Genomic DNA, 26603 nt, shown 5'->3' with positions numbered 1-26603 from the left:
TAGCCTTGTCCTGCTTTTTGAAAATCTTATAATTTTTCAGGCTCAAAGGAGGTGATGTGATTAAGCATAAAATTAGATACTTCTGAACAAAGATATTAGCACATTAATATGGAGATTTTCCTCCCTCCCTCCATTTATGTGAGCCTGTTAGCCCTTGATGGATAATTTGCATTGGAAAGCGTCAGATCCACATACCATTAACAGCTGTGAAATTGGTGTCATTCTTAAAGGTTAAAATAAAACCTGGCTTCTCAGCTGAGCTGCCAAACATTTCTTCATAAAGATCTATGGTCAGAAGGCTCTGAATCAGAAATATGCCTTCATCCTTCCATACCGTCCTGTGCTGCAGGGACTGCAGTGCAAATACCATAGCACTAGCAGGCTTTGACACTCATTTTCTCCTTTTAACTGTAAACGCCACTGGGAAGTTTACCGCTAACTGGCAACTGTTGCTAGGGGAGAATCTGGTTCTGGACTCTGGCCCACAAAAATCCTACCTTCTGATTTGCACAGACTATTCCCCCATTACATGATAGTCCATTTCCCACCTGTCAAGCATCAAAGCCCAACTATGGAAAAAAGTAGGTGTGAAGAGGAAGCAGGATGAAGAATGGATCTCAAATTTTAGTAGGCAACATTCCATAAACGTGGTGGTATGTAGGGTTGCCAACCTCCAGGTGCTAGCTGGAAATCTCCCGCTATTACAACTGATCTCCAGCCTATAGAGATCAGTTTCCCTGGAGAAACTCTCTCTTGTCTGGACCCTGAAGCCTTCCTAAACCTCTGTTGTGTCAGAAAGCCTATAGGTGAATGTGGAATCTTATAAAGGTAAAAGGTAAAGGTTCCCTGTGCAAGCACCGGGTCATTCCTGACCCATGGGGTGACATCGCATCCCCCTCGGTAGGATGGAAGGCTGAGTCAACCTTGAGCCAGCTACCTGAAACCAACTTCCGTTGGGATCAAACTCAGGTCGTGAGCAGAGTTTGGTCTGCAGTACTGCAGCTTACCACTCTGCACCACGGGGAATCTTATAGGTGACAGAAAACTTATAGGTGAATGTGGAATCTTTCCCTTTGCCTACGACCTTGCTTAAATATCTCATTGATGGTAGAAATGTTTCTTATTCTTTCTTCTAAATAGGTATGAAGCATCTGTAGCCTAACTCCATCCAATTGGTGGCTCCAGTCATTCACAGGTACTTGATTCAAATTAGCATTCTTTGCATTACTCTTCGTGATGGGTTGTGTTCCTCTTGTTGGCTAAAACAGTGGTTTTTAAGTTCTGAATGCCTCCCAAGAATTGTAGTTTGCCCACCCCACGGAAAGCCATATGCCCTCTTTTAAGAATTAATGGGCTAGGAGGTAGGGATGTCAGCCTCCAGAAGCGACCTGGGGATCCCCTAGAATTACATCTCATCTCCAAACTACAAAGATCAGATCCCCTGCAGAAAATGGATGCTTTGGAGGCAGGTCTTCATAGCACTGTACCCCACTGAGGTCCTTGTCTTCCTCAGGCTCCACTCCAAAATCTCCACAAGTGTACCAACCTGGATCTGTCAATTCTACCCCCCAGCCCCGCCAGTGGTCAAGGCGGACCTGGCAAACCTACTAGGAGGACATTAGTTAGCCAACCTTAACGGTACATTTTTACTATATTGGGAAGCTTACATTCAGTTGACTGTTTTGGTGGTTGGAAGAAGTTTGTGATGGTGGTGATGTCTTAAAGCAGTTCCTGAGCTGTCTACAGTTCTTTGGGCATGTCTAGCCAATATTAATAAAAAGAAACACCATGTGCTTGCCTCCATTTTGGAAAATGCTTTGGCTAAAGGAGGAGTCTGCATTGCATGCAAGCTATAAGACACTGCTTGGATATATATCTGGAACCAGTATGTGTAGGAATGTTTGTAAAGTTTTAAAATTTTTGATACCTTCTACCATTTTTAGAAGTTTTCTACTAATTGATGTACATTCTGGTTTCCTTCTATATTAAATACATTTTTATTGTATATCTGTGTCTGCATTTTCATATTAATACTTGGCCTACCTAAGTCTCTCAGCAGTTCTCATAAGATTAAATTTTATGTTTGCTTTTGATTCAAGCTCTTGATGGGGAAGGAGGGTTGCATCATCCTAGCAATTCTTGGCCTCTGGCTGGTGACTCAGGTCAGCCTGTCCTCCTTACTTCCATAGTACATTTAAAATGACTCTTCACTGATGGGTGGCACATACAAATGCTTTAAAAATATACTCTGATTTTAGGGATTAAAGTGATATGAGGGTGTGAAATGTATCAGCGGATCTGATGTTTTAAAACTACAAATATCAGCTCTGGGTAGGGTTGCCAACCTCCAGGTGCTAGCTGTAGATCTCCTGCTACTACAACTGGTTTCCAGCTGATAGAGATCAGTTCACCTGGAGAAAATGGCAGCTTTGGCAATTGGACTCTGTGGCATTGAAATCCCTCCCCTCCCCTTCCCTCCCCTCCCCAAACCCCACCCTCCTCAGGCTCCAAAAACCTCCCACCAGTGGTGAAAAGGGACCTGGCAACCCTAGCTCTGGGGAACCTTGATTTAAATTGGGCTGCAGTGTAGGAGAGGGTATATATCTCTTTCCCCCATGCCATCTTTATGATTTCATTTTATTTCCCCTTCCTGCCAGGGCTCTAAATTTGTAACTTAGTTTTATTGCAGTGTTTGTTGCATGTAGTACACTGGCCTTTATTGCAATGTTTTCTAATGGTGTAATCCTTTTTAAGTGTCAATAAGAAAGGCAGACTATAAATGATCAAAGGAAGTAAATAAACATATGCACCCCAGAGAAAAATATACAGATACTCAGTGAATACCGGCATATTTTTTGGAGGAACTAACAGCTCCAAGGAAGCGGTTAAGATTATGAAAACATGCAAGGGAAAAGTATTAAATCCCCCATGCCACAGATCCTGATCTGAGTTCTTCCCCAGTAGTAGCTGCTACTTGCAGTTTAAAAACAATAACAGATTTCTCATCATGAGCCCTTAGGTTATAACTCCTGAGTTTTGGCCCTAGTGAGCCAATACATTTGACATAAGATTATTTAATTGTGAACATTTCCCTGTTCGAAGATGACTAGCATAAGGGTGCACTGTAGGATTGGTGAATGTGTTGATTTATCAGCCTTAAAGCTATTAACAAGTGGAGTTGGCAATCTGCTAAGACCATTTAGAAGGCAATAGGCTCCTCCAAACTATTTGCCAGATAAATGCTATGGCCATGCAAATATCATTCACGTGCACTAGGCAAGTGATTTAAAAGATTATTCAAAAACCCCCTCCCCAATATTTATTCCCTGAGTTACAGACAACCCTATTCCAAGGGCTTTGGTTACTGACACTAAGAGGGGAGCAGACGCTGGAGACCAACACGTCTGTTGAAAATGTAACTGGAGAAGAACTGATCTTCCTCTTGGAAATTAGTTAGCACACATTTAAGTACTTTGTCCATGCTTGGTGTTGTTGAGATGGAAATAATCTTGAGAAAGAAAGGCAAAAGGTCACCCTGGTAGAGCAGAGGAGAGGCGATGGAGCAATGGCATGCAGAAGATTTCTGAGAGGACAGCTGCTGGATGCTCAAAGCTACAATTGGATTGAGAAGGTTTTTGAAAATTCTCTAATGAGTTCTGGAATAAGTGGATTATATTTACATTACACCCTAAACCTTCAAACTCAGCTGAGACTATGAGAATAATCCAGCCATATTAAAGCATTTTAAACAGAGCTTCCCATAGTCCAGTCAATGTTCTACCATTGAAACCAATTGGGACTTTAAAATGCATAACTTGGGTTGGCTTTAGCCTTTTTTATTTGTCAGTTATCATCTATCTCCCTTCTGGCTGCTCCATTGCCTGTGTATTTATGGCGTTGCTGTCTGGAACAGGAGATTTGGGTTCTAGTCCTGCTGCCTTTCCCCCAGGCACATCCTGATCTTCCTCAGTACCATGTATGGGGCTAGGGACCCCAGACACATAGCACAGTACTAAAGGGATACTGTGCACACTCTTATTATTTTTAATGCACACAGAGCCATAGTTCTTGTGGTATAGCACCATTCAGTACTTGATTGCGGTCTCCCAAGCAAAAGGATTTGGAAGATCTTGATAGTACACTGTGGTAACACACAAATGTGGTTAGCAGATGTGCCCACTCAGGTAGCTCCTTAGACCATTCTGGATGTGTTCCTTTTTGCCCACCCCCCTCCATCTATTCTGCCATGCTCATTGGGGTGAGTACCTGTGTCACCCAGGATGTTTTGCTATCTTTCCCCCTCTTTATCTTCCCTTACATTTGAGCTGCTGAGTGCTTCACTTCTGCGGGAAGCAGAAGTCTGGAGAGCACTGAACTGCTGGAACCTTTACCCTCATCCTTGATAGTGCTCCGGTCCAGATTGTGGGTCAGATGCAGACCCTGTTCTGGTTGCTCTGCTCTTATCTTGAAAAAAAGGATAGGAAGCCAGCAGAGGCAAAACTGGCCGTTAGTGGCGTGAGATGCCCAGCATTCACCAGCAAAGGCTACTCTGCTTCCTGTTGCCTCTGCTAAAGTATGGCGGGACCACATCTGCATTTGGGGTTTTTATGGCCCTCTCGCAGTCCAAGCTTGATGCATACTCTGTGTCCTCTCTGCCAGGGAAATTTTCCAACCTGTTGAGTAAGAGAGAAAAACAAAAGAGAGGCCACTATTTTAAAAGATATTTTTAGGGGAGAGCAGTGAAGACACTTTGTGGCCATGGGTGTTTGGAGGGTGTTTGCATCTTCTGATACAGGAGTGGAGTTGATGTTTCTGAAGTTCAGTATGTATAGGAATTCTGTGAAGGCAAATTATTATTCCTCAGTTCTTGTTTTGTTCCTTCTGGCTGTTGTCTGTGTGTGCAAAAGTGCTTTTACTGTCCTGAGTGCCCTACCTCTAAAGACACCCATCACCAAGTTTCCACTTCTCTACTGGTGGGTCTCTAGAAGACATGTGATAATTTAACTGCACATCTTGATATATGCGAGACATATTTCCCGGCTGAGCTGTATATACTGCTGATGGGTTGCTGTGGGCTGCAGGCGCCTCTCTCTCCTTCCAGCTGCTCAGATCTACCTTGGCAGGTGCCCAAGATCAGCACAATGATGTCCTCTCAGCCCTCTCAACTGGAACATGCCATGGAGCAGATGCTCTTTACATTTCACAGATTTGCAGGGGACAAGAACTATCTAATGAAGGAAGACCTTCGGCAGCTGATGGAGAAGGAGGTCCTGGGATATATGGAAAACCAGAAGGACCCCATGGCCATTGACAGGATCATGGGTTGCTGTGCCTGTGATTGGCTTATGAGCTAGTCAATAAGGAGTTGTGGGTGTGGAAACGAAGGGAGAAGAATTGTCTTCTGGGGCTCTCTGTTGACTTCATTGAGAGTATGTGAGTGTGCTTTACTTATGCCACTTAATATTTTTCCACCATTGGGAATGACTGATCCCTGGTTGACTGTAAATATCCAGCTAACTTCCATTTTTTCCCCTTCCACATTTCCAGCTCCATCCAGTTTTCTCTTGTGTTGACAATTTGCAAGTGGCAAAATAATCATATTAGTGATACCTCCTACCAGAGTATCAGTCTTCTTGTGTTATATTTTTCTGCACGCATAGCGTCATGCTGGCAGAGGCAGACAGATTAGTAATCCTATCCCAATCAGTGAACAGAACTAGTGGGCAGAATGCCTTAGTCAATTGCTTTTCTATTGAAGTCTGTGCTCAGAATGACTTACAAAACTGAAAAGCAAACAAAGAAAATAATTAATAATTAAAACCCTACCAGGGAAAGCTTTAGAGCAGAATAGCAGTTTAAAACCAGGAAATCACATCAACCAGTGATTAGGAATAAATTGTTTCCTGCTGACAGACAGAAACCCCAAATGTCTCCTGGTAAGTTTCCCTAAGCAAGACATGCTATAGATGGATGCATGAAGCTGCCTTAAATTGAGCCAGACTGTTTGTTCTGTCAGGTCAGTATTGTCTGCTCTGGCTGACAGTGGCTCTGCAGTGCAGTAGGCAAAGAATGGCTTTTCCAGTCTGAGATCTAGCATGGTGTAGTGGTTAAGAGGGATGGTTTGGAGTGGTGATCTGGAGGACCGGGTTTGATTCCCCACTCCTCCACATGAGTGGCAGAGGCTAATCTGGTGATCCGAATTTGTTTCCCCACTCCTACACGTGATGCCAGCTGGGTGACCTTGGGCTAGTCACAGCTCTCTTAGAGTTCTCTCAGCCCCACCTACCTCACAGGGTGTCTGTTGTGGGGAAGGGAAGGTGATTGTAAGCCGGTTTGAGTCTCCCTTAAGTGGTAGAGAAAGTCGGCATATAAAAACCAACACAGAACCTGTGTGCAAAGCCATTGTTGTACCACTGAGCCATGGCTCCTTACATAAGGGTGGATGTCTCAGTACTGCTTCTGGATGCTACTGGAACTTGTCCTTTCAAAGTCACTGTCTGTTGTTGTTGTTTTTTTTACTTTGTCCCCTCCCAGTAAAATATAACCTACAAGTGTCATCAGAGGAGCTGTTTGTTTAAACCTGTCTTCCTCAACTAGGGTTGGCAGCTCTGGGTTGGGAAATACCTGGAGATTTTTGGGGTGGAGCCTGAGGAGGGTGTGGTTTGGGGGAGAGAAGGGACTTCAGTACCATAGAGCCCAATTGCCAAAGCAGCCATTTTCTCCAGGGGAACTGATCTCTATTGGCTGGAGATCAGTTGTAATAGCTGGAGATCTCCAGCTAGTATCTGGAGGTGGGCAACCCTATCCCCAACTATGTATAAACACATGGGGAATGTCTCCAATATTTTGGGTGCATACTTGAGGGGGAGCCGAACTCTCCATGAGCCCGCAGTTTACTTTCTACAGCCCGCTCCCCCGCCCCAAATTATTTTCTTGCTCAGCTGAACTCCAGTGCCAGAAGCAGCCCTATCTGGGAGTAAAGGAAGGGGAGGAAGAGGTTCTGGAGAGATCAGAGAGGCTCAGCTCTTCTCAGCCATGTACCCGTTTTGCTCTAATCTAATATCTGGGCTATGGGGAACAACATTCCCCCTTTTGTAGACACATTTCCTCTTTCCTGTAATATCTGAAACAGCTGATGTTCCTCTGAGGATGGGTAATGAGAGCAAAGCAGCTTCTCCCTTTAGGACCTTCAATTCAGGGTGTGAAGGGCCTTATTTATTTTGCCTGAGCTCTAACTTATCTGTTAGTTGCCCTCTCAACCACATTCTCAAGGCCAAGCCGAGTTCTTCGATGCCGAGCTGAACTGAAAATCTGGAAGGACCGCTTTTCTTAGCCTGAGAATAGCGTAGAAGCTATGTACAGTATGTGCACTTCTGCTTCTAATCCCCCCCTCTTACTTTGAGCCTAGTGGAGAAACGCATGCGATTTAAAAATAAAAAAAATGGGGGTTCTTTTTAGTTGTCTTCTATTTTTGTCAGCATTGAATGAACATACTGTGTCTTTTCAGTTTTGCTTCTACAATATCTTTCTCCACTCTCTCTTTTATCTCTTTCTCTGTCCCCACCCCCCCAAACTCTCTTTAGTATTATCTAAAAAAAGAAAAAAGAATATGAAACACTTATTTTACCATTGGTGTGACACACTGTCATTACCTTATGGGTATGTGTGTGGGGCCTTCATCTATCTCCTCTGCAAGGAAGACCTGCTTACATCAAATCTGGCTACAGCATTTATTGCATAATTAGTAGTACAGGGGAATCCCATGTAGGGTTGCCAGCTCCAGGTTGGGAAATACCTGGAGATTTTGGGGGCGGACCCTGAGGAGGGCAGGGTTTGGAGAGGGAAGGGACTTCAATGCCATAGAGTCCAATGGCCAAAGCGGCCATTTTCTCCAGGTGAACTAATCTCTATTGGCTGGAGATCAGCTGTAATAGCGGGAGATCTTCAGCCAGCACATGGAAGTTGGCAACTCTAAATCCCATGTCACCCTGTCTCTCAGGTCCTGAATTGTGCCTGCCCTGCTCCAGTGTTCAGTGGAGCCAGATTTACAGATCCCCACCAGGCTTTTCTGCTTTGCTCCTTTTTTTATAATCTCTGCTTCCTATCTCTTCTCAACCCAGCCCAGAAAATCCTTGCTTACCCTTGTCCAAGTCAGGCCCTCTATGGCTTCTGTCTTTGCTCTATTCTCCTTTCACTTTCCTTCTTGCTTCTCCCCTCCTGGCTGTGGTCCATCAATGTTTGCTTGCTTCAGCTGTGTCTTCAGGCCATCTCGGTACTAGGTTTGCCAACTAGGGTTGCCAGGTCCCTCTTCGTCACCGGAGGGAGGTTTTTGGGGCAGAGCCTGAGGAGGGCAGGGTTTGGGGAGGGGAGGGACTTCAATGCCATAGAGTCCAATGGCCAAAGCGGCCATTTTCTCCAGGTGAACTGATCTCTATCGGCTGGAGATCAGTTGTAATAGCAGGAGATCACCAGCTAGTACCTGGAGGTTGCCAACCCTATTGCCAACTCTGGGCTAGGAAATTCCTGACGATTCGGGGTGGAGCCTGGGGAGGAGAAGGACCTCAGTGGGGTGCAATGCCGTAGCGTCCAAGCTCCAAAGCAGCCATTTTCTCCAAGGGAACTGATCTCTGTAGGACAGAGATGAGTTGTAATTCTGGGAGATCTCCAGGCCTCACCTGGTGGCTGGCAACTCTACTAAGTGCACCCATGTCTGGCAGTGCCATAATGTCTGGCCATCCTCCCTCACCTCTTACGGCAGTGTGCCTGTTCCTGCAACGCCAAAGAAAAGCCATGTCTTCCCTAGGGAGGCAGTGGTGTTCCTATGAGGTCACAACCATGAGTCACTGACATGTTATTTCAGCTGCTCAGTGCTGGCTCCATCCCCTTAGGGGTTCCTTCTCAGCTAGCTCCATGGCATCAGAGTCCCAACTCATCAGTTGAAGATCTCTCTCTCTCTCTCTCTCTCTCTCTCTCTCTCTCTGTGCGTGTGTGTGTAGGGGAGGTTACAAACTGAAATAAAACAGGCAACAGATTGGCAACCAGGGACATGGGACGCGCTCATTAGCCTGCGCATGTTCAGTGGCATTACTGGGGCTCAGTACCATTGTGTCAGTAAAAAAAATGCAAGTGGAACTTATATACCCCTACAAATTGGGACATTGTTCCAGTTCAGCTTCTCCTCACTGCCTCACGCCCATTGGCTTCTGCCCTGTGTTAATGTCTGTTCAGCAGCTCATAGGATCAGGTTAAATATATTTTAATAAATGCAAACACTTCTTTATTTTATAATTTTTGCCCAAAGAGGCTGAACTAAAAATAATTACCCATGTAACTATATCTGGCATTCTTAATTTGCAGGTGTTTGATTTTGCATCCAGTGTCAACCCAGATCTTTTTGGATATTTGCATTACATGTTAAATTGGCTGAGGCTACTTCGATACAATCACTCTCTTTTCCCAAGCCCTTTTATTTATTTAGACATTGATAGCTTGCTTTTCTGTGCAATGGAGACCCAAAGTCAGCTTCAATATCGTTCTCACCTCCTCCATTTTATCCTCACAGTCTCTATGAGAGAGGTTAGGCTGAGAGAGAGTGACTGGTACAAGGTCACCCAGCAAGCTTCCATGGCAGAGCAGAGATTCGAATCTGGGTCTCCCAGATCCTACTCTGACACCCTAGCCATGCTAGGTGAAGAATGATTGTAAAACAATGACTGTGTAATCCACCTTGAGTCCCAGTGAGGAAGGTGGACTGTACGGTAAATTAATAAATACATATCAATAGGGCATAGTCACCCTGGCAAGAAGAATCTAAACAAAGGGCAGAGTACTGGGGATGACTTTATACATCAACTAGTGAAACACTGTAAAAGAAACACGTGTGTCCAAGGAAATTGTAAGGGAAAGAACAGGAGTCTAAAAAGATAACCCTATGATTTACCCTTCTTTCTGAATATGTGGGAAAGAACCCTCTGAAAGCATTGGTAAGAACTTTCCTACCCGCCAGCCACTGGCTAGAAGTACAAAGAATGCTTGGTGGACTTCAGTGTTCCCACTGGCCACATTTTCCCCCTAGGGCGCCATCACAGCTGGCTTAGGTTCTCAGGGGTCTTGGACTTTATGCCGTCTGGTGGCCAGTTGCCACTAAGGGCATCACCACCACTATCATCAATACAGCTGGTCTATGACTGTAATAAACAACAGACTGACCACTATCACCCTCCTTTACCTCCTTTTCCCTCTCCTTGTTCGGGCAGAGACAGGCAGCAGGTGACTCATTGCTGCTTGCTCACGTGAAGGTCAAAAAGCAAGCAGCAGTGGTTGCCAGGAGTAGCAACTGCCCTACACAGAAAGAGAGAAAGGAAGTGGGTGGCAGGAGTAGCCCAGTACTTTATAGCATGAGGGGACAGGCAGGGAGGTTGTTGTTGCTGTGTCAGGGGTTGGCAGTTGTAATATTCAGCAGTCTACTTCATCGCATAGTTCCAGGCCAGATTTTTACTTGGGATTCTCTGAAGTCTGGATCTAGGCAAGCTGCTATGGAGAATTCTGGTGGGTCTCATTCTTTCCCCCTCTATTTCAGGCTAGTTTATTCTGAATAAAGGCATGATCCCAAGAAGACCCCTCAGAAAGACCCTCCCAAGGCTCTCCCTCCCAAGGCTCAGGCCTCCCCAGTTACTAGTGATGATGTCCCCTGATGCCTGCCCGGGCAAACTACTCATGCTTGGAGTGACATGTTCTGTGAAGGAGCTGGGCATCCACTGCAATTCTTAGCATGTACCAATGGCAAGAGTCAGAGTAGTTTCATCCAGCTAGGTTGGCTGTCTTCAGCTAAAAGGATTTAGGCTGCAGGGATCCACGATGATCAGCATATGGCTGTTCACACCATATTCTTCTGCACAGTGGTTACAATGGCCAGCTCTGATGTAAATCATAGATGGTGCAAAAATGTCGTTTAGATGGAACCAGCCACTACGTAGAAATGAGCTGCTCAGACTCATGTGCCTTCATGTTGGGGACTCTGGGGCTCGAACCAGTAATTTCACAGTCTGAAGCTGGGGCTTATCCAAGTGACCTTCCTAGGATCAGCACTCAGAGCCTTCTGCAGCCACAGAGTGGGATATTGCTTAGCAACATGATTTTAGCAGATAGTTTAAAGCTTCTGAATTGGCCAGACAATATGCATAGTGAGAACCTAGTGTTGCGTTCTTGCCTGGTGAGCTGAGCAGACCCTTCGGTCACTGCCTTTTCCAACAACTGATCCTAGAGGTCCTCAGTTGGAGAATAAGTCTGGATTAGAGTATGGCCGCCTCCCAATGTGGCCCTGTGAATCCAAGCAGAGGAACTGGTACACCATTGCAGGGTGCCTCCAAACCAACCAAGCCAAAATATGGAGCAGAAGTAGGGGAGCCACCAGAATGGATTGGGTCAGCCATGTCCCCTCTAAGGTCAACAGGTAACTTAATCAAGGGAGCTCTGCATTAATAATAAATGTATTAATAATTAAGTTTGAAACAACCATATATATTTAGAAACATTTATTACCCTCCAAGATCCCATGAAGGTATAAATTCTGGGTTCCTCTCTTGTGATATTTCCTTCTAAGGCTTGACTGCCTCTTTAAAAATGCACAGTACTTGAAAAGATTTGGCCAGACAAGAAACACCAGAGCAATTTGAAGCTTCATTGCTTGTGATATTTAATACTTAGATTGGACAAAGCCCTAGAAAGCGTACAATCTTGGCCTGCTGGAGTGAAGGATTATATGACCCCCGCCCCAAACATTTTTCCATGACTTTTTAGCCAATGAACTAGAAAAAATTTCACTTGCTACAGTCAACGTGCTTTCAACTTTATGACAATGCTTTAAGAATCTTGGTTTTCTTTGTCTTTCTTGCTGAATGTCTGAATGAGGCAACAGGGCAATTTGGCTGCTGGCCAGAATCTGAAACCTGAAGACAATTGTCCTATCATGATCACTGTAATAGAGTCCAGTCGGCTAATGAATACCTAATCCTGAAAAGATTAGCATAGCTCTGAAAAGCTTTTTACCAACTTCATCGCAGGAAGCCATTTAGTTCTTAACCAAGAAATCTTTTTATAATCTCTCTTGTTTTACTAAAACTTAAACAAGGATAATTGCCTGATTCCAATCTAACCTTATCCATGGACCTTATCCCTCTCCCCTCCATGTGAATATTAGAATGCCCTGAAACAACCTCATGCATTTCTCTCATCTTTATGCATGAGAAGCCACTGAGGAAACTCTGCTGCTGTGAGCAAATACATTTGTCCACGGATGTCGCTGTTTCTTCCTGAAGGCTCTCCAGAGTGTTTCTTCCCATAAGGCAAAGATGATTTATAAAATTCTATCCAGCAAAAGACACAGAAGGTGCAGAAGCTATTGTACTGGGACTTTGCTCTCTCTCATATTACCAGACTTCAGAAATGTCAAATGCAATGGATTGGCAGTATGGTCAGGAAAAACAAAAGAAAGTACCTTTTCACACCACCTCTTAATGGGTTGTAATAGCTAAATGGAAGAGCTACATTCCCAGGCGGCACCCCCCTAAAGAGAGATAATGTCACATTTTTGGTCCAGTTATTTTGACCAGAAAAATTCCCTTTTTGATTTTGCTCCTCCATTGCATGGCTCAAATTTCATGATTATTTTTGGTTTCCTCACTTGGAATTTTTCTTCAGTTGGGCATATTTTTCAACATGTATCGATAAATCAGAACTTTACATATATCTCACATTAATTTACATAGGGTATAATTACTCATTTAGGATAGTTTTATGATACCTCTCTCAGGTCCAGCTTGACACGGCTTACAAATAAAAGTATACTAAATTACCAATATAAAAAGAATGTAAGCCATTAAAAAAGCTAGGGATATAAAAGCATAAAGTTATATATCTGATCTCCATAAAATATAGATAGACAAAACTATAGAACTAACATAAAAAACAGAGTATTGAAATCATTGAGAAAAATACAGATAACTATAAAAACAAATGAATCAGGGAATGGTCTCTCATTCCGACTCCTAAACTGCTGAAGAGAGAGGCAAAAACAGGGGAGTGCTGTTACTTGTGGGATTCCTTGCTATTGATGGAAGCAGGATGCTGGACCAGGTTGGCTTTTATTTAATGTATTTACTTCATTTATACCCAGCCTTTCTTTCCATGGGGAATCAGAGTAGCTTATATTGTTCTCCATTTTGTCCTCACAGGAACCCTATGAGGTAATTTAGGCTGAGAATCTGTGTGGCCCAAGGTTACCCAGTCAGCTTCCATAGCTGAGTGTGGATTCAAATTTGGGTCTCCCATATCATAGTCTGACACTCTAACTACTACCCCGTACCTCTCTAAGAAGGCATGTTTGGTAGAGTGCCTAGCACAGGGATGGCTAACTTCTGTATTCACTGGGGCAACTCTGTTCTCTGGGTACCAGTGCAAGGACCAGACCAGTCCAACCTCCTCATGGATAGAGGTCTCTCTGATAGAGTTGGTTTCACTCAGTGATAACAGTATGGAGAATGTGTTCTTGGATGGGATAGGGTATAAAGGAAAAATGGTATTCCTTCAAGAGGCTAGGGTAGCCAACCTCTAAGTAGTGGCAGGTGATCTCCTGGGATTACAACTGATCTCCAGCTGACAGAGATCAGTTCCCCTGGAGAAAATGACTCCTTTGGCAGGTGGACCCTGTGGCATTATACCCCATTGAACTCCTATCCCTCTCCAAATCCCACCCTTTTCAGGCGCCACCCCCCCCCCCGCAAATCTCCAAGTATTTCCCAACACCAAGCTGGCAACCCTTCAAGAGGCAGATAGGTAGTATTATTATTTGCTTTCTGGTGTGTGGTTGAGACAGCAATAGAATAAATGTACGACTCACATCATAATGTGTTTTCCTTAAATGTGAGACTTAAATTATTTTACTACCCCTTGATTACAATTGATAGGTTTAGTGTATTCACCTTTGCAAGGAGGACAGGTTAGGCACTGCTTGTAACAAACAAGGTGCTATTTTATGCTGTCTATGTTAAAGTCTTTGCCTTCTTTCATTGCTAACTTATTATTGTTCTCATCCCTATAGCCTCAAGGGAAATGCAGTTTCATGGTTAGGATACAGAAACTCTAAATGGACAAATACCTGAATACAAAAGAGATGCATCTAAATTCATGAGGGTAGAACAGTAGGGTCTCTGAGAAGCCAAATAATGTTTCTCCAGGGTATGGTTGCCAGCTGCTTTGGAGGGTAGACTCTTTGTCATTATACCCCACAGAGATCCCTCTGCAAATACCATCCTCCCGAGGCTGCATCCCTAGCTTTACAGTCATTTCCCAACCCAGAGAGTTGGTATCCCTACCCTGGAGCCAGTTTTGGCCCCAAAACTGCAAGTTGCCCACCTAGGGTTGCTACCGGTGGGAGGTTTTTGGAGTGGAGCCTAAGGAGGGTGGGGTTTGGGGAGGGACTTCAGTGCCATAGAGTCCAATTGCCAAAGCAATACTTTTCTCCAGGTGAACTGATCTCTATCAGCTGGAGATCAGTTGTAATAGCAGGAGATCTCCAGCTAGTACCTGGAGGTTGGCAACCTTATGCCCACCCCTGATTTTGTGCCACATTCCAGGATAGCCCAGGATAGCTCAGCAGACAAACCCCAGACCTGCAGCTCAAGCTCCAAATCTTCATTCAAAGAATTGTGTGTTATTCAATAGGCCTTGACTTAGCATTTTTTCTCATTGCAGACTCAGAGCTCATTGCATTAGAAACCACTGTAGGTCCCTGCCCCCCCCCCCCCCGTCTAGAAATCTCTAATGCCGCAGACACTTCCTTTAAGAACTTCTCTGACTTTCAGAGGCTAAAAGAATAAAGTTCGGATTTGGAAGCGAAATCACCACTGTGACTGTGATGTAGCCCAAAGCTATTTAGGGAATCAGATTAACACAAAGTCTTTATGAGCCATCAGCTGTATAACTGTGAGGGAGTGAATCAGCAGACCGGTAGCCTGGAGGCCAGCTCTTAATTGAAAATGGAGAGAGAAAATGGATGTAGGGTTATATCCAACAGTCTGGAAAATACTTTGCATGGTTTGGATCAGGACTGGCTGGAAAATGGAAGTTTCGTCCTGTAAAAATAAGTCTGCATAGGGCCTATTCACACTGTGAGGATGATGATCTTATGAAAAACTTTCAATGTCCGTGGTGCTCAGCAAAAAGACAGGACCTTGCTGCAGGGGCTTACCATATACATTCCGATAATAGGGGCCAGACGAGGGAGCATCTGGGCATATGGTAGCCTAGGAAAGTCGCCTTCCAGTGGCTTTACCCTATGGCTAACATGTGCCACCATGAGCCAGACTCCTTTTCAGACATACCGCTGCAAATGCTTACAGCTGCAGTGCATCCAGATGGTTGTGGGAATAGGCCAAGCCAAACATGAGTTAAATAGAGCTTTTTAAAAAAAGATCTTGAAATGGAGTTTGCCTTGAATTTTCTCCTTGTTTTTATTGTTAATTGTATCGTTAATTATATGATGCATTTTATTGCATTTTGAACAGAGTTTTGTACACAGTAATGTTTTTGATGTTAGCCACCTTGGGAGTTTTGGCTGAGAAGCTGATTATAAGTCTGAGGACTAACTAAATAAACTAAATGTTGTCATTCAGAACTGGAACAAAAAGGCTGAAGGACTGGAAAGGGCTGGAAACTCTATCATTTTATAGAATGAGAAAGAGGGAATGAATGTAGTGTAGTTGTTATATTAGAACTGGGGGGATGGAGTTCAATGGGGCACTTGAGTAATTTTAGCCTCTTGACTTAATGGTCTCAGAATCTAGCTATTAATTTCATTATAGTAGTAGATGCTGAAATCCTAAGAACACTTTCTTGGGAGTTAGGCCCATTGAATAAAATTAGGCTTACTGCTGAGTAAACCCACTTAGGATTGCTTCCATAGGCTGTAAACCTATGCACACTTATGTGGGAGAAACTCCAACTGGATTTATGAAAAATTGTGAGTAACCATAGTTAGGAATGGATGGTGCTGACTTACCATGCATTCCTGAAGTGTGGGGGGGGAAGCACATAGGAGCTGGTGTGACCCTATGCTGCCGTCCGTGCAGTGTGCCACTTGCACTGTGCAAACTGGCACAGACGCTGGCCCCCCTTGGACACCGCTACGGCATCCTGCCAGTGTTTCCCCAGAGTATCTCCTCCACTGGCGTCTTGGGAGGCTTTCCTGGGGTGTTCCTGGGGATGGAGCTGTTTTTAGGCAGCTTCTTAACCCCTTTCTTCCTGCAAATGCCCCTCCGTGCTGCAGCGGGGCTACGCCAGCAAAATAGCTGGCATAGCCTCGCTAAAGCCTATGGGGCATTTTCTCCACTTTTTGTTTTTACATGCGTTTATTTTTCTTTTTTCCGGCCGGGAAGCCTCTGTGGAGGCAGAGTGGCCTGCACTACCCCCGGCCGCTTCCTAACTGCCCCCCCTATCTGAACATTGTGAGCAGCGGAAGATTCAAGCAGGAAATCTGAGTGATACCATGATAAATACAGATACTTGCGGTTTGTAAAGGTTAACAAGTGCTTTTTAGATAATAGCGAAGTATGTATATATTTAAGGCAGGGGTGGGGAACCTTTTTTCTGCCAAGGGCCATTTGGATATTTATAACATCATTTGTGGGCCTTACAAAATTATCAACTTAAAAATTAGCCGACCAAGCCCCAGGCAGGCAGCTGCCCCAGATAACGCCCCCCCCCCAAGCAGGCAGGCATCCAACTAGTGGCACACTCGCCCACCTGGTGGCACAGGATGGTCTGTTGCACTAGCTGGGCGTAGCTGTCCAGCTGCACGCTGGAGTTACTCCTGCTCTGCATGGTTGGGGCCAGATTCTACAGCCGGCTCCTGGATCGCCAGTCTTAGATCCTTCTGAGCTAGAGATCTGCCAGGACCCACAAAGGGCCAGACCAAATGATTTCGAGAGCCTTATACGCCCCCCAGGCCTGACGTTCCCCACCCCTGATTTAAGGTGTACGTAATACCCAACTCCATTCCCAAACGTTTCCCTTCCTGCTCAGTGTCCATAGCCAACTCCTCACATCTAGGATTAAAGGTAAATGCTCCAAACCATGAGGGCATACCCTTACTGCCAACAGTCTTCACACAACACAATTAATTTATAGAATTTACTGCCTCAAAATGGAGCAATAGCCAGCAGGGTGGGTGGCTTTAAAACAGGATTAGACAAATTCAGAGAGGATTGGTTTGTCAGTGACAATTAGCTAAATGGAAGTTACATATTCAGAGGCAGTATGCTTCTCATTAATAGATGCTGAGGAGAAGCAGGGATGGGGGAGATATACAAGCCAAGCACAGTAGCCGGTGGGAGGGGGAACAAGCAAAAATGGTATCAGTCAATGTACTGTAGAAACTTGGGTTTCCAATAATGGGGAATAAGGAAGAGTAAAAGTTAAGCAAAAGAGGGAAATGCTGATATTAATAAAGTTTACCTGTGTTTAAATAAACAGGGTCTAAAAGTGTTGCACTGATGGAGTAGGAGGATCACTTTACTCTGCTCTGGTTAGACCTCACCTAGAGTATTGTGTTCAGTTTTGGGCACCACAATTTAAGAAAGATGTAGATAAGCTGGACTGTGTCCAGAGGAGGGCAACAAAGATGGTGAGAGAGGTCTGAGACCAAGTCCTATGAGGAAAGGTTGAAGGAGCTGGGTATGTTTAGCCTGAAGAGGAGAAGACTGAGAGGGGATATGATAACCATCTTCAAGTACTTGAAGGGCTGTCATATAGAGGAGGGTGCCGAGTTGTTTTCTGTTGCCTCAGAAGGTCAGACCAGAACCAACAGGTTAAAATTTAATCAGAAGAGTTTCCATCTAGACATTAGGAAGAATTTTCTAACAGTCAGAGTGCTTCCTGAGTGGAACAGGCTTCCTTGGGAGGTGGTAAGTGCTCCTTCCCTGGAGGTTTTTAAGCAGATGGCCATCTGTCAGCAATGCTGATTCTATGACCTTAGGCAGTTCATGAGAGGGAGGGCATCTTGGCCATCTTCTGGGCATGGAGTAGGGGTCACTGGGGGTATGTGGGGGAGGTAGTTGTGAATTTCTTGCATTGTACAGGGGGTTGGACTAGATGACCCTGGTGGTCCCTTCCAACTCTATGATTCTATGATCTATGAGGAAGCAAAGCAGCTATTCTGTACATACGGTTATTTTATAATAAGACATAGCACATTAATATAGAAGTACTACTGAAAGACGTGCTTTCCTCTTCCCAAAACCAAATCCCAAAGTTTTCTGAATAATACCTCAAAGATTTCCACAGAAAAATAAATACAAAAAGATACAAAAAAAATTGCAAGCAAAGGCACTAAAATCCAATTTGATTACTGAACTTACTAGTTATTATTTTAAAAGATAATATAGAAGTCCTTTCCTTCCCTATTTACCTGGAAAGACTATATCTGGGAAATGGATTACAGGGGAACAGTAGAAAACAGTCAACCACCCAAAGATTTAAAAAAAAAGTTCACTAGGGAGAATTAAAAAGAAATAAAAATTAGATAAAATGAAGGCTGAGAGGAGTTTATTTTAAAAAGAAGGGACTGAGGAGAAAATTAGGTTAGAAACGTCACCAGTTTCAGGATGACTAATTTAACTTCCCTTGAAATTCTTCAGATATTTGTCCAAGCAGGAAGCCCTAAATTTACCTAGAATTTCATCTTGCATAAAGTTTACTGGCAATTTAAGAATATGCAAAATCTCCCCTGAGAAATTTCACCAGCTATCGTGAAAAAAACATTTAGCCTCCCTTGTTAATTCCTTTACCCAATTTCTCCCTTACCATAATTCATTGTGTGTCCCCACCTTGTCCCTAAGTATAGACAATGCTTCCCCCAACCCACATGGTATCTTGACTGCCTTGGCTGCTGGTTTCTTACCACTGTTGATTTTATCTGTTAGGGAAAACAAAACTTTTCATCAGAGCAAGGGATGGATAACCTCATAAGCTTCCCCCCCGCTCTGTCTTCATACAAGTTCCAGTTTTTAAAGCCTTTCTCTAACCATTAGGCATAACCTGTACCTAGAACCAGAAACAGATTACAGGAATCCTGACTGCCACTCCTTCATTGCCCTCCCCCTCAAGATTTATTCCTGGCTGGTAGATAAAACCCCCAGCATGAACACACACACACACTGATGCTCACACATTCACACCCCTCTAACACACAGTCTGAAATATTGGCTAATGAGCTATAAATCTATAATGCATTCTCTGAGAGGAGCCAGCTGCCTCAGCCATATCAGCTCCAAAATCATCTTGGGTGACACATTATAACAGCTATTCTCATCTGCCTTTTGGCAGTGGCAAGCTGTGGGCTGCGTGGGAAGAAAGAACGGAAAAAGCCACATCTTATTTCGTTAGCAAACAGGCTCAAGTGGGAGAGAACCCACACGTCTGCCACAAAAATTGCCTCTGTGGTCCCAGCTTCTTTGCCCTACCAGCAAGAGTCGGCATCAAGGGATTACAAGGTGGAGCGGAGCAGCCTAGCTGTCTGCCTCTCTTAAGCAAAAGGATCAATCAGTCTCTGTGGTGAGCCACCCTCGGCCACCATTTCCAAGCCAAGTTCCCTTTGGGAGGCAGCTGTTGATTTCCCAGATTGAAACCAGGCATTTCAGGGGGACGCAGGAGCCACGGAGGATCAGCTAATTTAACTCCAGGTTGGGAAATACCTGGAGATTTTTGGGGCGGAGCCTGAGGAGGGCTGGGTTTGGGGAGGGGAGGGACTTCAATGCCATAGAGTCCAATTGCCAAAGTGGCCATTTTCTGCAGGTGAACAGATCTCTATCGGCTGGAGGTCAGTTGTAATAGCGGGAGATCTCCAGTTAGTACCTGGAGATTGGCAACCCTACAGAGATCAGTCCCCCTGGTGAATATGGCTTCTTTGGAGGGTGGACTCTATGGCATTGTACCCCACGGAGACCTCTTCCACTATCCTCCCTAGGCTCTACCCCCAAATCTCCAGGGATTCCCCAATCCAGAGCTGGCAACCCTAGGTAGCATTCTACATGCAAGGTGTTTTTTCCCCTTGTAGAAGAAATCATTCAAAGCCCCCCCCCCAACTAAAGTGGAACGTTCCATCTTAAGTTTCCACCACAGAAGCTCAGCAGCAGGATTCCAATGCTGCGAAATAATATCAATTGTAGGGCACTGCAAATGAAAACCAAAGAGACATTTTAAATTGATGAATCTATGCTTTTCCAATCTGTAATTAAAAAGTAAAGGAAACATAATGGTCTCCCAATACATCACACAGCTGTAGAACAGAAGTTACGTTTAGCAACCCCCCTCCCGTAATTCCTGTACTTCCATACAGTATAAAACCTGTTTTAGGTAACACACACCCCTTCTTCGACACCGTCAATGACTATGCATTTTATACCTTCCCATCATGAGATGGTGCTAGAGAGCAGATCGTACAGTTTCCAACAGATGCTTTCAGCACATCCAAACTATTTCCTAGCCAAAGATTTTTAAAGATTTTTTTTAATGTAGATGACAAAAGCAGCTATGGCATACACTCTAGTTTTTTTAATCACCTATCTCTTCTCCAAAGGGCTTTGCTTTTTTTTTTAAAAAAAGTATTACTATTTAAATGTAATCTTGAATGGTATGGTTCTGTTTGAAGGCATTCCAAAATAAACAAAGCTGTTTCCAAACAACATCAAAATACTTGTGTCTTCTCAAATATGCACACCATAAGTCAATGTATTAATATAGCAGATACCCCAGATTCTTGTAACTCATTCTGGTTGTCTTGGTGCTTATGTTCATTTCTGTCAGTTGTTATTTTTAACTCATGTTTCCTCCAAGGAACTCAGAGTAGCATACATGGTTCTTTCCTCCTTCCCTTTGTGCACCTAACGACCCTGTGAGGTGGGTTAGGCTGAGAGAGACTGAATAGCCTAAGGTCACCCAATGAGCTTCAAAGCCGACCAGGTATTTAAGCCCAGGTTTTATCAGCCAGGTTAGTCTCACAAGCTACCTACCACCCCACACTATGGTTTCTAATTTAGGGCTAGTGATGCTGGCTGATTTTTGAAGTGCTAATATATGTTTTTAAACCTGTGAACAAACACAATAATCAGGCATGCGTGCACATTATGGGACCTTCTGTCATGCCACTTTCAATGCTGAGGAGCTGCAAATCCATTTTCTAGAGATGACAGTGAAGCAAAAGAGATGAATGCAAAACCCTGGGGGAAAAGCTTTCATCATGTTCCTTTCTATCTGTAAGGTCTAGCACTAACAAAAGTCCTGAGTCCTAGGGTTGTCAACAGGCCAGGAGAAAAGTATCCTGTCTGTGTAATCATAATGGGATGTTATTTACCTCATGCCATGAAATGCTTCAACTGTCCATTTCCACACATTAGGCATCTATTAAAGGGATGGGATCCCCCCTCCCAAGTCAATTGGCAACCCTACCGACTCCTGGAAAATTCTGGACTTCTGTCCAGTTTGCAAAGAACAAATATTTACTGGAAGAGGAGGGTACATCAAGCAAGAAGCCCACCGAAACGAATTTGTCACATGATATGTAATTAATTTGGGGTTTTTGCAGGCCCAAATTGTGGTGATGGCTGCTAGGTCTGGCTTTAAAAGGGATTAGCCATATTCACAGAGGAGAAGGCAGTGTACCAGTTACTGGGGGAGGCAAGTAGTGTGGAAAGACTGTTGCTTTTTTTGCCCTGCTTGTAGCCTTCCAGACACATCTGGTTGTCCACTGTAGGAAACAAGATGCGGGCTAGATGGACCTTGGGTCTTATCCAGCAGGCCACCTCTTATTTTCTTAGAAGGGGCCTAGAGCTCCTTCCCTTTGTCTTCATGTTATTCCACACACCCTCCCCCATGTCTGCTGTTTATGGAAATAAAGAAGCAGAAGATCTAATCATGCATCTCCCAACATCTCATCTGACATGGTCCTCAGTAACACTGCAAGCAGTAGGTCATATGATTAAGTGCTCATCCACACACAAAAATCAAATTCATGTGGAATACTTATACATTAGGAATATGTCTTTCAGGCATGCTAGCTTTTTGTGCGCAGGGATTTTTTGTATACCTGTGTTTGAGCATCACCTATCATCTGAAGTAGTACAGCACAAACTCACCTGTAAGAACTAGAATCACACTCTGCTAGCATTCTTATCTGTCATTATACCTACATCCATCATTGGTTCAACCTTCTCAGCTCAGACTTTACCCTGCAACTGATGATTCTGCCTCGACATTGCTTATTTATTGAAAATGCCCCTGCACTCTATTTATTTCTGGTCCCAATCCTGCTGGGACTTTCTGTTCAGGTTGCTGTGATACTTATGTCCCTGTGACCTCACATGGAGAAAATAGAGTTGGTCCTGATCAGCCCAGAATTGTGACCTTTAACTACTAAGGCAATGGAAAACGCAAAGGACTTGGTAGAATAACTGCTGGCAGCTTTCTGAGTTGAGAAAACTGGGTGGGGTCACAATTGAATCCAGCCCATGCATGCAGCCATAAATCCATCTCCTTCTAATTTCATTCTACCCAAGAGTTTCCAAAACTATACGGAAACATTTGACACTTAAAAAATAGAGAAGGGAGCTGAATGCTGTTTGGAAATGTGGTCGGTATTGATAGTGCTTTGGGAGATATTTATACTTCTTTTCTCTCCCCAGGAATTCTTGCAATCATCTAGCAGCTTTAAATAGGCATATGATTGTGGGCATTCCAGACTGACTACAGATGATCATTTTTGAGGAATTGGAGGGGCACCGATTTCCTCAACTTTTCCGGTACTTGAGAATTGTTCCTGCATCTAGTGCTACTAGCTGTTTACAGAAAACGGGGGGAAGGGGCTCATCTTGTTAAGGGAAACTCCCCTTGTTGGTCACCTTTTTAAAAACATGGGTGTTACAAGTGGAGCAGAGCTGCCAACCCCACCTAGGCTTTGTTGTGTGCATAACATTGCTGCCTAACATTAGAGTCATTCCTAACCAGTTGAATGCAGGAATAAATCCACCACATTTCAGTGGGATTTACTCCTAGGTAAGCATTGTTAGTATTGCAGCCTTAAACACTGTATATGACAAGCAGAGCGGGTATTATACAGAACAAATAATACAGAAGGCTTAACTTCTGAAGGGGGGGGGGCAGGCTTAGATGACCAAACCACAAGGGAGCACTTCTTACCTACCTAGCCTTCGTGGAACAATTTTACCAGAAGAGTTGGTTTTTATATGCCAACTTTCTCCACCACTTAAGGAAGAATCAAACTGTCTTACAATAATCTTCCCCTCCCCACAACAGACACCTTGTGAGGTAGGTGGGGCTGAGAGAGCCCTAAGAGAGCTGTGACTAGCCCAAGGTCACCCAGCTGGCTTCATGTGTAGGAGTGGGGAAAACAATCAGGTTCACCAGATTAGTCTGCCGCTCATGTGTAGGAGTGGGGAATCAATTCAATTAAATTCAAAACCTTTATTGGCATAGCGAGTCATTCAGGACATTCCATGGTTAATCAGATAATAAAATATCAATAGACATAGATAAAATGGAGTATCCCGAAATAAAATGAATTTGGAATACATATAAAACAGGTATCTAAAATAGACAAATGATGATATCAGCTATTGTATTTTTTATTGAATCATTGAGGCTTACTTCAAAAACATGGCTACTGTTTCTGTAAGGAGTGGGGAATCAATTCTGGTTCTCCAGATTAGAGTCCGCCGCTTCTGACCACTGCTCTTAAGCACTACACTACGCTGGCTGAGATAGGTTGGGCCGAGAAAACTGTTATTAGCCCAAGGTCACCCAGCAGGCTTCATGTGGAAGAGTGGGGAATCAAACCCAGTTTTCCAGATTAGAGTCTGCCACTCTTAACCACTACACCATGCTGGCTGAACAACCGAAGGAGGTGTAGAGAGAAGGGTACTGACAGGGAAAAGAAGAAGAGGTAGAGATGAGGATAACAAAAGCCATGAAAAGGATAAGAGGGGCCTGAATGGAAAGGCTAGCCAGGGAAAGAAGAAGATGGTCTTTTATGCATGGCGGGTTCACTCGCCGTCAACCCTCCGACGACTTTGGGTCTTTGTGTTGATTATGCATGCCGTTTCCGACTGTCAGAGGTTGCCTCGCTCTCCCCCTGTGTTTCTTGTGTTTTGCCCGCTTTTTCAGAGACCTGTTTTATCTTGAATTTGAAAATGCGGGCAAAACACGGGAAAATGCAGGGGGGGAGAGCGAGGCGACCTCTGACGGTCAGAAACGGCATGCATAATGAACACAAAAACCCGAAGTCGTCGGAGGGGTGACCGCGAGTGAAACAGCCATGCGGAAAAGACTGATGTGAGATACCTTTCTTCTTCAACACCCGACCTTTCTTTTTCAAGTCTCCGCACGCCCATGCTGGGAGGCGACATCGGGGAAGGCCTGAGATTCGGTGCCCTTGGTTTGACCCTCCAGGGTAGCTGGTTGGCCCCTGTGTGAAAAGGGATGCTGGACTATATGGATCACTGGGCTGATCCAGCAGAGCTCTTCTTGCTCTTTTGTGTTTCAAAGAAAAACTCAAGGCAGCTGACAAATTGGTAGATGTGGGTCTAAGGATGGGACCTTGCCTTTTCCCCTTCCCTCTCCTGCACAGTGACTGGAGGAGAAAGATGCACATATCAGAAGTTATCAATCCCCCCATCCCAAGGGAGAAGAATGAAGCAAGATGGGAAAGGCAGCTCTTGATGAAGCTCATTCAGGGCCAAAGCATCCTTTTTCTGAGCTGGGGACAAACGTGTAACCCCCCTCTCGCTGCACCCCATCTCACATGAAAGAAAAAATGAAATTGACTCTATCGATCTGCCACTCGTGTTTGCTGGCTAGCTTGGAGCAGTGGGGTAGGTAGGGAGGAGAGGGGAGGTAGTACTCAGCTCTTGCTGTACCCCAGGGTTGCCAACCTCCAGGTAATACCTGGAGATCTCCTGCTATTACAACTGATCTCCAGCCGATAGAGATCAGTTCACCTGGAGAAAATGGCCACTTTGGCAATTGGCGCCTATGGCATTGAAGTCCCTCCCCTCCCCAAACCCCGCCATCCTCAGGCTCCATCCCAAGAACCTCCCGCCCTGTGGCGAAGAGGGACCTAGCAACCCTATGTACCCCACAGACTGTTGTGTGGTGGTGGCTGGCTGCACCTGCCACTTCCCCTCATATCAGCCATTATTCTTTCTTTAGAGTCTCTAATTAATACACAGTATACAAATTTTTATGCTGGAAAGTTAGCCAAGACTTCAGTGTGTTTGTTAGCCCGCAGCATGTTATGGAATCCTGGCAATAATTACTGCTTGCAACCAAGCTCTATAAAATAAAATTAATTATAAACAGGGGGCACAATCCACTTGCCGCATGGGGGGAAGGCATGGTAAACTTTATTAACGGCAGGATTTGGATAATTGGAGGAGGGGTTAATGAAAAACATGACGCTGGAATGGCGCGTTGCACCTCTGGAAAAGCCTTCTTATTTTAAGCTGCAGTTTGCTCTGCCAACTTTGAAAATCTGTTCCCGATTACATGTCTGCAGTCCTCATTGGTCTCAATGGGGTTTCACCACCTGGCACCCATCAGCGTTGGGCCCCAACTCTCCCTCCCCCCGTTGCCCAAGCATTTGGAGTCCATGTGCTTTGCTTAATTATGGACAGCCCCCAAATGTTTGCACACTCTCTCAGTCTGCTGTGTGTTGACTTTTTCGGACTTATGAGTGTGCCTAAATAATAAAAGTGACTTGTTGTTTCTCAGTCGTGCATGGAGGGGTTATTTATAGGCTTAAAAAAACAACAAATCCAACATCCTTACTTTATTGCACAAAGACAGTGGAAAATTCTTCAGCTGGGGTGATACCACAAAGGGTTTTAAAATTAGCCTCATCATGTTTTATTCATCAAACCTTTTAATTATAATTTATATTAGAGTGAAGAAGGCAAATTTCCCCTCCAGCACAATTGCACTGCAGCTTTATTTTCTTAAATATTGATTTTTAATCAATTAGTCCTGTCGCTTTTGATGCTCTGAGCCTTCAGTTACAAACACAAGTTGACTTTGAATCAAAGCTGGGGCAGTGCTTTTGTGGGTGGGTGTTAATTACAGAGTGGCATGAATTCTGTACAATGGAAAGATATGATTTTTCCATTAAACTGAATAGCCACTAAGCACAATACCCTTCCCATTGCTGAACAGAGTCTGTCATTGCACACAAGAGAAGATTGATACATTCATTAGTTGCTTGTTTGTGAAATGGAAGGAAAACAGCCTATTGTAATGGTTAAAGGTTCCATAAGAGCCCCATGGCACAGAGTGGAAAGCTGCAGTACTGCAGTCCAAGCTCTGCTCACAACCTGAGTTCGATCCCAATGGAAGTTGGTTTCAGGTAGCCGGCTCAAGTTTGACTCAGCCTTCCATCCTTCCGAGGTCAGTAAAATGAGTACCCAGCTTGCTGGGAATAAAGGGAAGACGACTGGGGAAGGCACTGGCAAACCACCCCGTAAACAAAAGTCTGCCTAGTAAAC

At 44.3% G+C, this 26603-nt stretch overlaps 1 protein-coding gene across 1 annotated transcript; it reads left to right on the top strand.

Moving 5' to 3' along the window:
* The first annotated feature begins 5144 nt into the window (after window positions 1-5144).
* LOC130487415 (protein S100-A10-like) lies at window positions 5145-5354 on the top strand. Its single transcript, XM_056860906.1, has one exon. The coding sequence runs from the start codon at window positions 5145-5147 to the stop codon at window positions 5352-5354; it is 210 nt and encodes a 69-aa protein (XP_056716884.1).
* The last annotated feature ends 21249 nt before the right edge of the window (window positions 5355-26603 follow it).

This window comes from Euleptes europaea, chromosome 14 (assembly GCF_029931775.1).
Source record: "Euleptes europaea isolate rEulEur1 chromosome 14, rEulEur1.hap1, whole genome shotgun sequence".
NCBI classification, from domain to species: domain Eukaryota; kingdom Metazoa; phylum Chordata; class Lepidosauria; order Squamata; family Sphaerodactylidae; genus Euleptes; species Euleptes europaea.
The sequence above is the reverse complement of the archived record's forward strand: the minus strand, read 5'-3'. Positions and strand labels throughout refer to the sequence as shown.